At 47.9% G+C, this 14,590-nt stretch overlaps 2 protein-coding genes across 2 annotated transcripts in view; one reads left to right on the plus strand and one right to left on the minus strand.

Annotated features, from left to right (window-relative positions):
* Positions 1 to 241: 241 nt before the first annotated feature.
* Positions 242 to 5,836, plus strand: LOC135808372 (testis-expressed protein 30-like). The gene is made up of 4 exons (XM_065321555.1): positions 242 to 604; positions 2,547 to 2,780; positions 3,401 to 3,449; positions 4,535 to 5,836. Exons 1-4 carry the CDS (start codon positions 527 to 529, stop codon positions 5,041 to 5,043), a joined length of 870 nt encoding a protein of 289 aa, XP_065177627.1. The 5' UTR covers positions 242 to 526; the 3' UTR covers positions 5,044 to 5,836.
* A 1,607-nt stretch (positions 5,837 to 7,443) lies between these two features.
* LOC135808374 (uncharacterized) overlaps positions 7,444 to 14,590 on the minus strand; it is a 12,408-nt gene continuing 5,261 nt past the window's right edge. Inside the window, exons 6-16 of the mRNA XM_065321557.1 lie at positions 14,471 to 14,577; positions 13,986 to 14,174; positions 13,084 to 13,191; positions 12,781 to 12,836; positions 12,073 to 12,170; positions 11,675 to 11,865; positions 11,135 to 11,323; positions 10,075 to 10,185; positions 9,734 to 9,789; positions 8,748 to 8,845; positions 7,444 to 7,984 (exon numbers count right to left, since the gene is read on the minus strand). Coding sequence (XP_065177629.1) covers positions 7,818 to 7,984; positions 8,748 to 8,845; positions 9,734 to 9,789; positions 10,075 to 10,185; positions 11,135 to 11,323; positions 11,675 to 11,865; positions 12,073 to 12,170; positions 12,781 to 12,836; positions 13,084 to 13,191; positions 13,986 to 14,174; positions 14,471 to 14,577 — 1,370 coding nt within the window. The 3' untranslated portion in view covers positions 7,444 to 7,817. The remainder of the gene's footprint in view (positions 7,985 to 8,747; positions 8,846 to 9,733; positions 9,790 to 10,074; positions 10,186 to 11,134; positions 11,324 to 11,674; positions 11,866 to 12,072; positions 12,171 to 12,780; positions 12,837 to 13,083; positions 13,192 to 13,985; positions 14,175 to 14,470; positions 14,578 to 14,590) is intronic.

The raw sequence follows: 14,590 nt of genomic DNA on the forward strand, positions 1-14,590 counted from the left end.
TCCTCCCAACTACCGTCAGCGAGCACAATCTTCTGGTATTCTTCCTCACCGCACTGCTGCAGCCATGGACAGACATACTGAGTATACGGTAGACAAGTACGAGTGCGTATGTACGTATGGGGAAACCTGGTTTTGGAAAAAAAGTTTTGCAAGGACTGTTTTTGGTGGGAAACTCTGATTGGTTTGAAACGTTAGCATGTCACTAGTCATCATGCATGCCCTATGCAATGCATGCTACCTCCACCCTTCCCAAATCCGCGATCAACAGACGACACTCGCCTACTCGTTCGAGTCGTTGATCTGGTTGCTGCTTCACACTGATTCCATGCACTTGTTTTGATAGGCTCCGTGAACCGTCCGTGCCACTACCCGTGAACGAAATTTCTCTTGGACTGAAAAATTGCAGAAAGTTGGAGTGCAGTGTTGAGTGTTGGTGCTCTTTTTCTGTTCTCTGTTCGTCCTTCCCGGCTTCGACTCGAAGTTCAGTTTCTGTGCGAGTGTCTGCTGAGGACATTTTATCTGTACCATGCCGAAGTCACCAAAACCAAGTGCGGCAGCAGCGGCAGAGGATGATGCTCCAGTATTTCCCGTTGATGAGCAGAAGGTATGATTTCAAGTGGCAAGAAATTTGTTTCTCAGCCGGCATGACGACTAGGCTCATTGCTTCTCGAGCCGGTTCATGGCTGCTGAGCAGGGCCAATCAAATCCACACTGCGTTGACCATACTTAGTGACTATAGCTTCAAGTTAGTTAGTTTGGGAATGTTGTGTCTTCCAGAGACCTGCAGCAGTCCGATTTATACATCCTATTATTTTATTGAGGCCAAGTCCGTTTATTGACATACTGTCACAGCGGCTCAAATTTGGCACTCGAAATCATTGAAAGTTGGAGCCATTAAATTTCTATTGAAGATGGCATTTACAATGAGCTCACACACAGCGACCTTTGAAGTTTGCGGTGTGTTGCAACAAAAGACATAGCGCCTACGGTATGAGTGAATTACATGCTGGCTCACGCAATCGCACATACCGTCACATAATAATGGCATGCAAACGAAACCTGGAATTAGTGGAAACTACCATTTCTGTACAAACTTCAATAGGGAGTCATGCCTGAGACTGAGAGTTGAATTTTCCATCAGCCACCCCGCGGCCTGGGCAGGTTGCAAAGGGCGGCAGCGTGAAATGCAGCCTCGTAAAACAAAATCATGCTTGTTATGCTTATTATGGTGCGTCCATGGAGCTATGAAGCTGAGACCTTTGGTCGGCGGAGCTTAGGGACCATCGCAAAAGTTCGCAGAAGCCCCCGAAACGAAGACCGTGAGTTTCGGGCCTGACCCCCCTCCCTCCCCCCTCAAACGAAACGACAGTCACAATATGGGCTTCATTTTTTCACTTGGATGCTCACACATAATAATTATTATAATAATACTACACAAGCATTGTTGTATCAGTGTGTAACAATGTACAGCACTTTATAAATGCAACGATGATATCACCTTGCAGTGGGTGATCTAAGAACGAGAACAGCTAGAGCTATGCAGTTGTATCCTTTGAGCATTACAATGAACGTTGATTGGTGTATATTGCTTTCACATTCAAGCGATCTACGCCGGCTGTGATGGCATGCTAATCCTACAGCTCCTATAATTATGTCGTCAATACTTTTTTGAATTGAAGCCCGGTTTGCGATTTTCGCACTGACTCCCTCCCCCCCAAACGTATGCTCTTCGTTTCAGGGGCTTCTGCGAACTTTTGCGATGGTCCCTTAATGGGCCCCACCACCACACTCCATCATTCACCCCAGTGTCTGGAGATATGTGGATTTTGTAGAGAGAAAAAATACATTGTACAGCCCAGTGCACATGCCTGTACACACTGTACATGTATGTGGCATGATGGGGTCGTGTCTGCACTATAATGTAAGCAGTGTTACATCCACCAGGTTGGATTTCATGCACTAACGATCATAGTTCGGGACCGCCGGCAGCAGTTTTTGATTGGCGCGGCCATGCAGTGCAGTAGCCTTTCATACTTTGGGCATGATGTGGCTGGTACACTTGACCTCCTGAGCACCAGACACACGCTAGTGGCCAAAAGTTGGTCCGGCGATGGGCTGACCAACCGGACCAGTTCCGGTGGACCTGTAGTTCATGTGTACCCTTCGAGTACGTAGCACTCTCTGTATTCAGTCTGTATGCCAGTATGGACTATGGTCTGCAGCATTGATTCGAATCGAAGATGGTTCGGCTTGACCTGCAGATGATTGTTTTGAACTGAACTTCAGTTCGAAAATATACTGAAGAATGAAGATGATCGGTGTGTGTGTATGTGTGTGTGTGTGTGTGTGTGTGTGTATGTGCATGCGTATGTGTGTTTGTGTGTGTGTGTGTGTGTGTGTGTGTGTGTGTGCGCGTGTGTATGTGCATGCGTATGTGTGTTTGTGTGTGTGTGTGTGTGTGTGTGTGTGTGTCTGTCTGTCTGTGGGATGTGGTGGTGACTCTGGTGCATCCTCTTTCCATGTGCTGTACGAATCTGCGCACACAGACAATCGACATTGGTAACGAGAAGACGGTACGCGCCGTCCTTGTTTCACCCATCTGTAAGAAGAACACTAGCAAGACCGGTGTTATCTTGACCCATGGGGCTGGAGGGGACCTGGACGAGGAGCAGATCACACTACTCTCCATGGAATTTGCCAGACAGGGAATGTACAGTGTACGCTTCACCTACAAGGCACCTCTTGTCGACAAGCGCGCCGAAATCTACAGGAAAGTCTTGGTAAGCATTGCGTGTGTGGGTGTCGAACACGATGGCCATTTGTGAGTACTGGCGGCAGATGTGTTTCGTGTAGTGTGTGTGTAGTGTTGGGCATTGCACGGCGCTGCACGTTGCATGTTTCTCAGTGCTGGCACACTGAACTGCTATTCACCATGCACTTGGCACAACATTTTGTATGGCTACCGTATTTTCCGGAGTACAGTCAACTTTGCGTATAACGACACTCGGCGGGGCATCAGAAAAGTGTCCTTATACTCGAAGTCTCATTATATGTATTACAGTTAGACGGGACTTTGCTCTGGGCATGGAAATTCTGTCGTTATTCACGAAATGTCGTTATATCCGTTGTCGTTATTAGCGAAGTTGACTGTAGGCTATTAGTGTGTGTTTGTGTTAGTGTGTGCGTACGTGTGCGTATGTACGTGTGCGTGCGTGTATGTGTGTGTGTGTGTGTGTGTGTGTGTGTGTGTGTGTGTGTGTGTGTGTGTGTGTGTGGACGTGAAGTGTGGGGTGACAGCGTCCAATACCTGGTAGGAGATGAGCAGCCGGAGAAAATGACCTGTATTTACAGCAGTATTATTTTGTGTGCTGTGTGTATGTATGTGTGTTGGTGTATGCAGGAATGGTTCCTGCAGCAGGATTGTGGTGTGGAGAAAATAATTGTGGGAGGTAGGTCGTGCTCAATTGCTGTTTTGTGTGCAATTCCTGTTGCCTCTACCATACCTTGCCGCTATGGCATGCAGTGGTTGGCATCTTGCCTTTATGGAGTTACTACTTTTGGGCCACTGACTTACCGTATTATCTCTAATATAAGCACAGTCTCCAATAATAGCACGTCTCCAATAATAGAACACCTTGGGGCGGCATTCAAAAAATAAAGTGCTCAGTCTCCATTATAAGCACACTGTGTAAATTCATTATCTGTACCGGTGAAAAAAAACCCTGAAATGTGTGTGTCTGACATGAATTTGGCATGGCAACAGGCCTCTGAAATGAGGTTGAAATAATAATGGAACAGTCTCCAATAAAGGAACGTCTCCATTATATTAATAGCACAGGGCGGAGGCACATTGAAAAAATAAAGGACCGTGCTTATATTAGAGATAATACGGTATAAAAGTATTTCACACGATGAGCAGATCCACGGTTATGGACCCGTTGCCTTGGATACTTGCTTGTAATCATGAGAAAGTGTCCAAACAAGAATCAGTCATGGGTGTGGGTCGAGAGGTGCCGGGCATGATTGTTGTGGCCGCCTTTCTGCTGTTTTGAATATTTTTTAAACTATGGTTGACATTGGTTGTGCTATCACAGGGCGCTGTTGTGTGTACTGAACAGCTCTTGCGTGTGATCGATGATCGTACCCAATAGGCGACCTTGTCATGTGAATGATGTACATGTCTAACGTATACAGGTGTGTCTGGCAATGCTTGCCCGAACCATTGAGACACATTATGTAGGTAGTAAATCCACGTGCCTCCTCATCGGTTCAATGTTATCGCCATGAGTGGATTGCAAGTGGAGCTGTCATGAATATTCGACAACACTTGAAGTACATGGCGTACATGACATTCAATAATGGACCCCCCCCCCCCCCCCCCCTTTCGGTCAGTGACTGTGCACGCTTGCTTGGGCTCACTTTTGACTTTAAACATCAATAACACATCTACGTACTGGTGTCAATAGACCTGAGTATATATCTGAGTGGATGGAGGCTGTGTGGGAACAAACACGTCTGTGTCTCGCTGCCTCAGGTCGGTCTATGGGTGCACGGGTGGTGCTGGAGCTGGCGTCAGCTGAGGATCTGAAGGAGAAGATCGCCGGCGCTATCTGCCTGTCGTACCCACTGCACAAGGACGCAAGCTGCACGGACCTGAGAACAACGGCGTTCCCGACTGTCGCCTCGCCCGTCCTGTTTGCCAGCGGCACCAAGGACCCCATGTGCCATCAGACGGTGATGAAGAAGGCCATTAAGGCCATACCCACCAAGGTAGAGATGGTGTGGATAGAGGGCGCAAACCACTCCGGTATGCCCAAACGCAAGCGCCAAGAGGCGTTTGAGGTTCCTAACTACTTTCACACCGTTGTCGTTTGGGGCTGTGATCTTGCTCAACGTGCTTTTGAGCCAGACCTGGCAACGAACAATGACCCAGGCAAGAAGCCGGTGGCAGCCATTCTTGCTAAACGCCGCCGTGACTTTGGCGATGATCCTGAGGCAAAGCGGCAGTTTGAAGCGACCAGAGCAGTACTGTGTCGCCAATAACCAATGACCATCTCCACATGACTGTGGAGGTTTCGTTGATCTCTCTCCCCGCCCTTCGGCTGAAATATCTATCACGGCCAGCGAGCAACAGTCCAACACCTTCTTGTCCTGATCTTCAAATGACCAAACTATCTTGATACTCTTCTAGTGAATGGACTGCTCTTTGCTTTGAGCATATCTGCACCAATTTGCAGCCATTTTTTAATACAGCATCATTCAAAGTTCCTAAAGAATCTTTTCAATCTCCCGGTTTTGTCCCTATCGGCAATCTCCCTCATCCGCTCTCAGTTCTTGTTCTCTATTCGCTTCACCTGTACCCGGAAAGTGCCAGGCAGAGTCCTTGCACCCATCAATGCTTCAGCATGCTCGTCCATATCGTGGGCATTGACAAGCCAACTCAGCACACGTTCTGACGTTAGTTAATGTTATCGGAGGACACACAGGGGCTACAACAGCCTAGGCGGAAATGACCGCACACCATTCGTCTGTTTGATTCTTGTTCTGACATTTATGTTCTCATTTGTGATCTTGTCATCGTCCACATGTGTTTCTATGTGTTTTGTTACTTTTATAACTTTATTTCTATTCAGTAAAGTGAATGCACATGCAGTAGTCCAGTCCTTTATCTGGATTTATAAAATTTAATGATGTTTTAGCCCACGTGCTGTTGATTTTTGACCTCTGCTTCGTAAATGTCCCGATTCTTAACCAAGCAGTCTGACGTACTGTAGCTCTTCACCAGAGTACTCTGAACATACCTTTGGTTTAATAAAGTTCTGCTTTGGCTGGTTTAGTGTTGGCGTGTGTGTGTGTGTGTGTGTGTGTGTGTGTGTGTGTGTGTGTGTGTGTGTGTGTGTGTGTGTGTGCGCGTATGTATGTGTGTGTGTGTGTGTGTGTGTGTGTGTGTGTGTGTGTGTATGTGTGTGTGCCAGCTAGTTCGGTTGGTAGGTACACTTATGCCTGATTGTGTTGGGTCTGTTGCCAACAGGCTCGGCTGCTTGAAGGTGTAATGTTGTACCTGCCACCTTTGTTGGTTCCAGGGTTCATATACTTTCTATTTGAAGTATACATACCTGTTAACCATGGACTGACTCTGGCTAGATTAACTCTTGTGTAATCAATGGTGCTAGTGAAGCTTTTATCAGATCCACTCTGATTTAGGGGCCGTCCGGGGTTACCGATTGTTTTTACAAAACGAAAAGTTTTAGTATTTTTCAGCCCCCACCCACCCACCCACCTTTTCTGCAGGTAAAACGAATTCCAATAAAATATTGATGTAAATTTTAGACACCCAGAAGTAACAGGGCATTCTCCATCAGCATTCAATGATTGTTTTCAAAACGAAACTCCATCAAACCCACCCACCCACAAACGAAAACATTTCGTTTTGAAAATATTATTGGTAACCTTGGACGGCCCCTTAGCCACTCACATTAGTAGCACATATTACCTTCACTGGGGGCAGGGGCAACTGCAGTTGGATCCCGGGACGGATACCTGATGCCGTCAATCCTTTTTCTGCACCTTGTCCTCACCCACTTACTGAGGTGTGGTGAGCCCATAAGTGGGATCATTTTCAAGTCCACCCAGAGTTTTGGGGATTTCAGGGGGTGTCGGCCGTTGGGCGGTTCAATAACCAATTGAGTCATCTTTCCAAGATTCCTTTTGAGTCTCTCTCCCCTCTTCCGGGGGGACTCACGTGACCAGTTCTGGCAGTGAGCAACAAGTACAGTACAGTACAGTGTGTGTATGTGTGTGTATGTGTGTGTGTGTGACAGGAAGTTCCTGTCAGCCAACAGCCTGGTGCAAAGTCGTGTCAGCGTTGTGGTAGATGGTTCAAGAGTGCTGGTGGGCTGAAGGTACATAAGTGCCCTCTCGCAGGTTCCTCCCAACAGCCTTCAGACACTGTCGATCCTGCACCTCGCCTAGTGCTTCAACACCGACATTGTTGCCCATTCCACTGCCCGTCATGTAACCGGTGCTTTTGATTTGATCTGCTGCTGGATTTAAACGGCACAATTGCGAGCGTGGCAAGCGACCAACAGCGAGGGAGCGTCTTGAGTTCAAGTTCTGCTGTGCGTGCGGCGAGAGATATCGCAGACAGCAGGATCTGCAGCGGCATGAGGCCGGATGTTCTGCCGCGACGCCGTGATGCTACCCCTTTGTTCCCCTCCTCACGAGGGCAGCTTAGCCGTTTAACGGCAGCTGTTTGTCAAGGTCAAGGTGTGTGTGTGTGTGTGTGTGTGCGTGTGCGTGTGCGTGCATGTGTGCTCCATTCGTTCACCCGAGCCGACAAATTTACGATAGTCGCCAATTATTTGGTCCAAGAAGCCCCCTGCCAGCTCTCATAAAAGGACATACTGCGTTCTTCACTGACAGTCGTAGAACACAGTGAATTGATCCAGTATCAATACAACTTCAATTTCACGATGGCCAGAGTCGAAACTGTAGCCTCACTGCATCCAAAGATGGCAGCGTGGAATGAACAAACTGAAAATGGGATGTACCAAGAACAAAAGTGCTATTTTTGATGGTTCAAACGACGAAGTACCGTGCCACGTGCAATGGGTAAGCACTGTTTCAGTTCAGAGGAGAGAGAGAGTAAATCTGTGCCACAAATATATCAGGGAGGTTGCAGATGCAACCTTCTGTGCAGAGAGGGTGATGACTAGTGATATTGGCTAGTTGCTACACATTGACTAAAACTAAGACAGGGAGTGGGCTTGACAAAGTAGCTCTGATTGTTGTTGTTGTTGGTGGTGGTGGTGCTGCGGTTAGACAACGTCCACTGCGATAGGCCTGCTGGGGTGACGGCGCTGGTGACGTTTCTCCACTTGCGTAGCGTTGTAGTTGAATGTACGCTCCAGAGCCGTGTGCTGGGCTGGGAGAGCCAGTGGCTCGTAGTGGTTATGCTTATGCTCCAGTGGCATGGTTGCTGCGGCTGTAAATACACAGAGGTCAGGAGAAGTCAGGTGAGCAGAGGTTACCGTAACACTTGAGGAGCCAGAGCACATAGGATTGAACAGTACACTCGGACGTCTCTTATCCGGGCACCTTGGGACCGGGTACTGCCCGTATCTCAGATTTGCCCGTATCTCAGAATAACTCATCTACCATGTATCATATCACTTTTTGAAGAAGTGTATTTGGAACGTATTGCACATGTTCAGGATACAAAAGGAACCCATTGGTAAAAATGTGTGGATTACATAGGTTGGCAGTGAAAAATAAGCACTTCAGAATACGGAAAAAGTTCAAAACCCCCAAATTCGAAGTATTTGTGCTATAGGAACTCAAGCTAAAGGTGCCCGGTAGAGAGACGTGCCCGTATCTGAGGCGTCCGGATAAGAGGCGTTTGAGTGTAGTTGAGATTTCCCTGCCGTAGCGGGTTTAGAATGATAACAGGTCATCAACACAGGCTTGCAATCCACCCCCTCCCAGAAATCTGCGTGGCCTCGCATATGCGTGTTTGCACATGCACGCGTGCACACAGACACACACACACACACACACACACACACACACACACACACATCTCGCCTAATAGTAATGGAGGGGCAGGTCAGTATGATGCGTACATCACGTAGCAACTGAGATTGATTGTCTGTGCATGGCCGCCGGAACTGGTTCGGTTGGTCTGGTTATTACCGGTCCAACGTTGTGGCCACCAACGCATGAAAAGCTGTACCCTGTATATGTCTCACCTGTTCCGTTGACGTTCAATGCGAAAATGAACGTGTGTGGCTGACTCAAGTCCATGCTGGTAGGGTCGTTAGCAATTGGTTTCACCGAGCGAGTGAAGCTGAAGAAGAAATATGTGAAACGTATGCACAAGTCACAGAGATAATTGATGGATTTCCCATTCTTATGCAAAAGCAGCAAGACACCCCCTGCTACGCAGTGCAAAGGTTGAGATAGAAGCAGCTCACAGATATGTAAGTGCTGTTCACCAGTAACCTGGTTCAAATGACTGCCCCATTGTGCAAGCAAAAAGCGGTCTTTAAAGGCAGTGAGTGGTCTTTAACATTAGAACAAGGTCCCATAGTAGGACCCAGACATTCGTAGCATACCGCGCCGTGCGCACATAGCTCTGTATACTCAAGTGTTGGGCACAGAGCAATGTTTTAGATGCACTTCATATACGCGTGTATGATTGCAGCTGTCCAGCCGTACAGTACAACTTGCATGCGGACAAAGCACCCGCGGTTTTTCACACCTGTAAGGCTGTAACTCTAGTGCATGCAGCACACCCTGCACTGTGACTTGTCAGTCAAGAAGGCGGCAATGCCTGTACCCATGGTGAAGTAAAATAAAGATAACGACTTCCGTTGTCGGCGTTGACTGCATGCGCTCGCTTCTGAGCGCACTCACGCCCTGTTGCAGTCAAGCATGCTAGTCAGGGCAGCACCTGCGGTCGCTGTATGCAGGTCAGATGTGCCACTTGGTACACTAAAAGCCAGTCGCTGGTCGTGCAACACGGATGGCCACTGCTTCCGGTGCAGCCCTTATGCAGAACTGCTGGTGCATGTAAACGGTCTTTGAAAATCAGGTCGTACAGAGGTATCGGATCTACTATCGGTCTGTCGTGATCCTTTATGTACAGATACATGTGCCTACATACTTATATACATATCGACAGCAAGCCAATAGTACAGTGCACATTGTGAATATTCAACGTCAGTGGCCTCACCTGCAAGAAATATGCTCGTTGGCGTAGGCACCGGCAGTGTTTGTCAGTCCGAAACCCTGGCATCATGGTAACACAAATGTGCAGAATGTACATAGTTTTCATTGTACAGTGGAGATTGGATATACCGACACTTCTTCGGTAGATAGCAGCAAGAATAATCTCTATTCACTCTATCACTAAAGCAGGTCTTCATAAAAGACACTCATTATCGGTTTCTCACGTAGTCCCATGTCAGGCCATGCTCATACGTACACACCAGCAATACCACAGTACACCACACGTGATGTGTTCAAGGACATGCACAACCGTGTCACTGGCAACTGGCGACTGGCATTACTCACAATGTTATCCGGGTTGTCCGGGTAGTTAGTACTGTTGGCGTTGTGGCCCTTCTTGACCACCACCTTTTCATTATCTGGCGTGAGCTGACAAGCATGGACGTCTGTTCCATTCTGTAGGGGAAATGAAATGCTATCTTGTTAATGTTAGATCATCAACACTACAAGTAGCTGTACCCAATAAACGAAGGCCCGATGATTGCACGTGCAACAAAGGGAGGATTATCACTACTTTGTCACAGCCTATGCATGCGTATGAGGTAGCAAAATAGAGCAGTTGGCAGTTGGCACGTCATGATAAAGTGAATTGAAGTTAGTTATTTCCTTGAAGTACTCCGTTTATAACGAACTCGCATATACCGTAAAGTACCGCCAGAGCGCCCCGTCTCGCGAGAGCGCCCCACCTTGATTTTACAGCCAGATAAATGAAAATCGTATGGCAGAGTGCAAAGAAGTGTGTACGATGTGAGAATCTTAGTGTACTAAGGTCACACTTGGCAGGTTTTTGTGTGGAGCTTGTGTCCTCTTGAAGGTACGGATTGACTGCAAAACGTGCAATGTGTGTACAAGGTTCATGTCGCATGACCTACAGACAGCAGACCACCTCCACAACACGACCACGAAAGGATGAGATGGCGGGGCGCTCTGGCGGTACTTTACGGTAGTAGCAATTTTCGTGATATAGCGAGTTGTCCATGTCCCTGTTTGAACCCTTGGAAAATGACCCTTTATAGCGAACAGCTTTTGTTTATGACAAACCAAATATTATAGGGCCGCATGTATTAAACCAAGTGCATTCATACTGTCATGGGCCACTTGCCATTCATGACTTGCTGCTTGTATGGAGTGAGTGCATTTCTGTTATCACGAACTTTGGCTATAAAGATATAATTCTCCTGCACAATGGTGTTCGTTATATCAGGAGTCGACTGTCACGTTAGTACTAGTACTTCTCTAAGCTGGTTGTGTTTCTCAACACAATTGTAAGCCAGTGGTAACGCGGACGTGCGAACTTTCCTGACTTACTTACTAGTACATGACGAAGCAGCACACTCTCACTTACCATGCTATAGTTAACGTTAAAGCCCACGGCAATCCACCCGGCTGCCACGGCAGACAGCTCAAACGTCACCGTATCCCCCGCGTTGTCGGCGGACATTGTGAACACGTAGATACAGTCGTCGGCCGACTCACAGCCGGCCGGAGCACGGCTGCACGCCTTTGTCTTTCCACAGCCACTCAGGTCAATCGCCTGTATGCGCACGCACATTGATCAAGAAACCTTGAAGAATTTGTACTGATTGGCTATGTTTGCGTGAGATGAAGTGGAGGGGGGGGGGGGGGCATGCCAACATACACGTATAATCATGGGGAATGGGGTTGCAGGAGACACCAAAATGTGCCTCGAGTTCTCAGTTCTGACTGGCCAATGCCATTGCACGTCCCAACACAAGTGACACACATTGCTCTTTGAGAGCAGCTAACTTAGCATGCGCTTTCTCTGATTTTACTCCAGTTCATTTTCGCCGGCAAACACACATGCACACATGCACATGCAAATAATCACACTTGTGTACACACATGCAAGTCACGCATTGCTTACCAGCGGCGTTTGTACTGGAGCGGGCTCCTCGGCCCGTTCCGCATGCTCGTACAGCGCACTCGTGTCCAGCGGGCTGTCCGGACTGTCCGCGCTCACATTGTAGTTGAATGTATGATCCATGGCGGTATGCATGTCGGGCAGGATCATAGGTGGATAACTATGCATGTGACCAAGGGCTTCGTTTGCTGGAGCTACAATCCACAATGGAGACAATCAGAAGATCAAGCTAGAATCATTTAAAAATGATGAAATTTTAAACATGTCACTGCGATGTTATACTCTAGTGTCAGAAATGCATGTCTGGGTACGAGGTGCGGCATTGTGTGTGCGCTGCACAGCAGCTGAAAGTGGTGACACACGCTCCTACTGTGCCCGGCGTGGCATTTTTGCGTTCTCACCTGTTGCATTGACGTTTCCAGCAAGAATGATGTAGCTGCTCAGGCTCAGGTCCCTGCTGAACGCATCGCCTTCGATTGGCTTGATCGACCGTGCCCACCTAAGAACATCAGAACATAATGTGAAGCAGACAATACTGAGCATAGGGTTACACGACGGCCTTGTTTTAGCATAGCGTCCGATTACACAGCCGAGCTGCCGTTGACTTTTGAAAGTGCTCAACCGGCCACGAAGAGGAGCTTTCCCGGCATTGTGAACTAGTACTGGTCACTGTGGAGCATGGGGATATAGGGTCATTCCTACCCAGCATGGTCAGCACAGGGGCATGGGGATATAGGGTCATTTCTACCCAGCATGGTCAGCACAGGGGCATGGGGATATAGGGTCATTCCTACCCAGCATGGCCAGCATGGTCAGCACAGGGGCATGGGGATATAGGGTCATTCCTACCCAGCATGGGGATATAGGGTCATTCCTACCCAGCATGGGGATTTAGGGTCATTCCTACCCAGCATGGGGATATAGGGTCATTCCTACCCAGCATGGTCAGCACAGGGCCTTCAAAGTATACTATGCTTTCTATCAGGGAGAAGTGCAATTATTGTATTGTACTACTACTCCCTGCTTTCTACAGCACATGGGGCATTGGTTACCATAGTAATGATGGCAACTAGCCCAGCATGCAAGAAGACACGCAGGGAAGCACATACCGGCAGTGGATGCGCTCATCTACGAACCGACCCTCGGGACGCATGAGGCCGTGTTGCTGCAAGGCGGAAGCAGAACATGAGCAGGACACTGGCATTAGATGTATAAGCATGGGGTTGATGGGTGTTGAACAAATATACTCAAGTAAGCACAGCGCTTTATAATAGAGAATGTAGGGTGATTTTCTCTTTGACATAGGATTCCATTAGCCACCAATGCATGCCAAGCTCTTGACCAAGGCACTTGGACTGTAGCACTTTGACATTCATCTATCCTGCGGTGTCGCCAAGCTCCATTGTACTTACGGTGTCTTTGCCATCGACAAGGTTCGTGTGGTTGACGTTGTGGAGCTTCTTGACGGCGACACGGTCCATTTCTGGCGTAATCTGGCAGCCGACAACATCTGTACCATTCTAGAAAATGACAAGGAGAAGAAAATGATGATCATTAATGCCGGGCGACAGTGATGGCTGTGATTATCTTACATGTTCAAGTCAAGAGAAAGTTGTGGCAACTCTCTTAAAGTTACATGTAGCCAGGACTGCAACAAGCAAGGGCAACAAAGAATGACAGTCTCCTCCCAACAATAGTCAAGAATTTGGAGAACGCCCTACATTTTATTACAACACGGACCTGAGAAGGGCAGTGTCATCTAGTTCAATTGGGAGGCTTACGCACCACCTACATGTAGTTTCCCGTTCATGTGCCGAAATCTACACTTATAAGTTGCATTGGAATGGGCTGTTCAACTGTGGGTGTTTGGAATAGTCATGAAATCAATATGGCCGGCAGGTGGAGCGCTTCCATTTAGCCAGACCACAGCACAGCACGACTCGGTGATGCAGCACAGTTAAATTAATGAAATTCAGCGTCACAGTGCGACGCTGTGGTAAAACATGACATTGAGTAGGTCGGGTGCAATCGAGTGTTCTCGGCCATCATTGAGTGCACTCATTGCTGCCCAGCGCAGCCTCTTGTGTCAAGAATCTCATCTACTCGTAACACACACACAAGCTATGGAGCACCGGCATGCTTCTGATTTTCTGTATCCACTGGCTTAAAAAGCTCTTAGGTAATCATCTGACAACTGATGCAGAAGTAAATTGAACATTCAGGTGAAGACTTTGGAGACATTTTTCAGAATTTTGTTTAAAGGCATGTTCTGATAACGAATAAGCACTGACAAGGACAAGGTACAGCAACGTACCATGGTGTAGTTGAAGTTGTAACCCATGGCCACCCAGCCATGTACATATCCAGTCAGCTCAAACTCGACCATGCTGGAATCGTGCTGACTGACTTGCTGCGTGAACACATAGTAGCATTCCTCGGCAGACTGGCACCCAGCCGGGGCACGGCTGCACCCCTTGGTCTTACCGCAGGTCGACAAGTCAACCTACACACATCAAGTTAGTTCAGAAGAACAATAGACGTATGCAGCAGAGTAAAGAGGCGAATTTTAAGATTATCACAAATCAAGCGGCCCTCGTCTTGCGCCGAGACTGCTCAATGCCACAGTGTGCAGTGTACAGGATTAGGAAGATGCCGTATTGGAACTTATCGAGGGCATCTGGAATTCTCTCACACATCGCATCACCCTCAACGATAGCAAGTTCACTATGAGGGCTATGTCATCTCTCGTTTTGGCATTGCAGCGGAGCTAAGCTTGTAGAAATAACTCTATGAACTCACTGATTTTTCGGTAATGTTGTTGAAGAAGATGGTGTGTGCGGACAAGGTGTGGTTGCTGATTACTGGCATGGCTTGGTGCATGTGCATCAACGGGCCATTTGCCGGAGCTGTCAGTTGAAG

This window comes from Sycon ciliatum, chromosome 2 (genome assembly GCF_964019385.1).
Source record: "Sycon ciliatum chromosome 2, ocSycCili1.1, whole genome shotgun sequence".
Classification (NCBI taxonomy): Eukaryota; Metazoa; Porifera; class Calcarea; order Leucosolenida; family Sycettidae; genus Sycon; species Sycon ciliatum.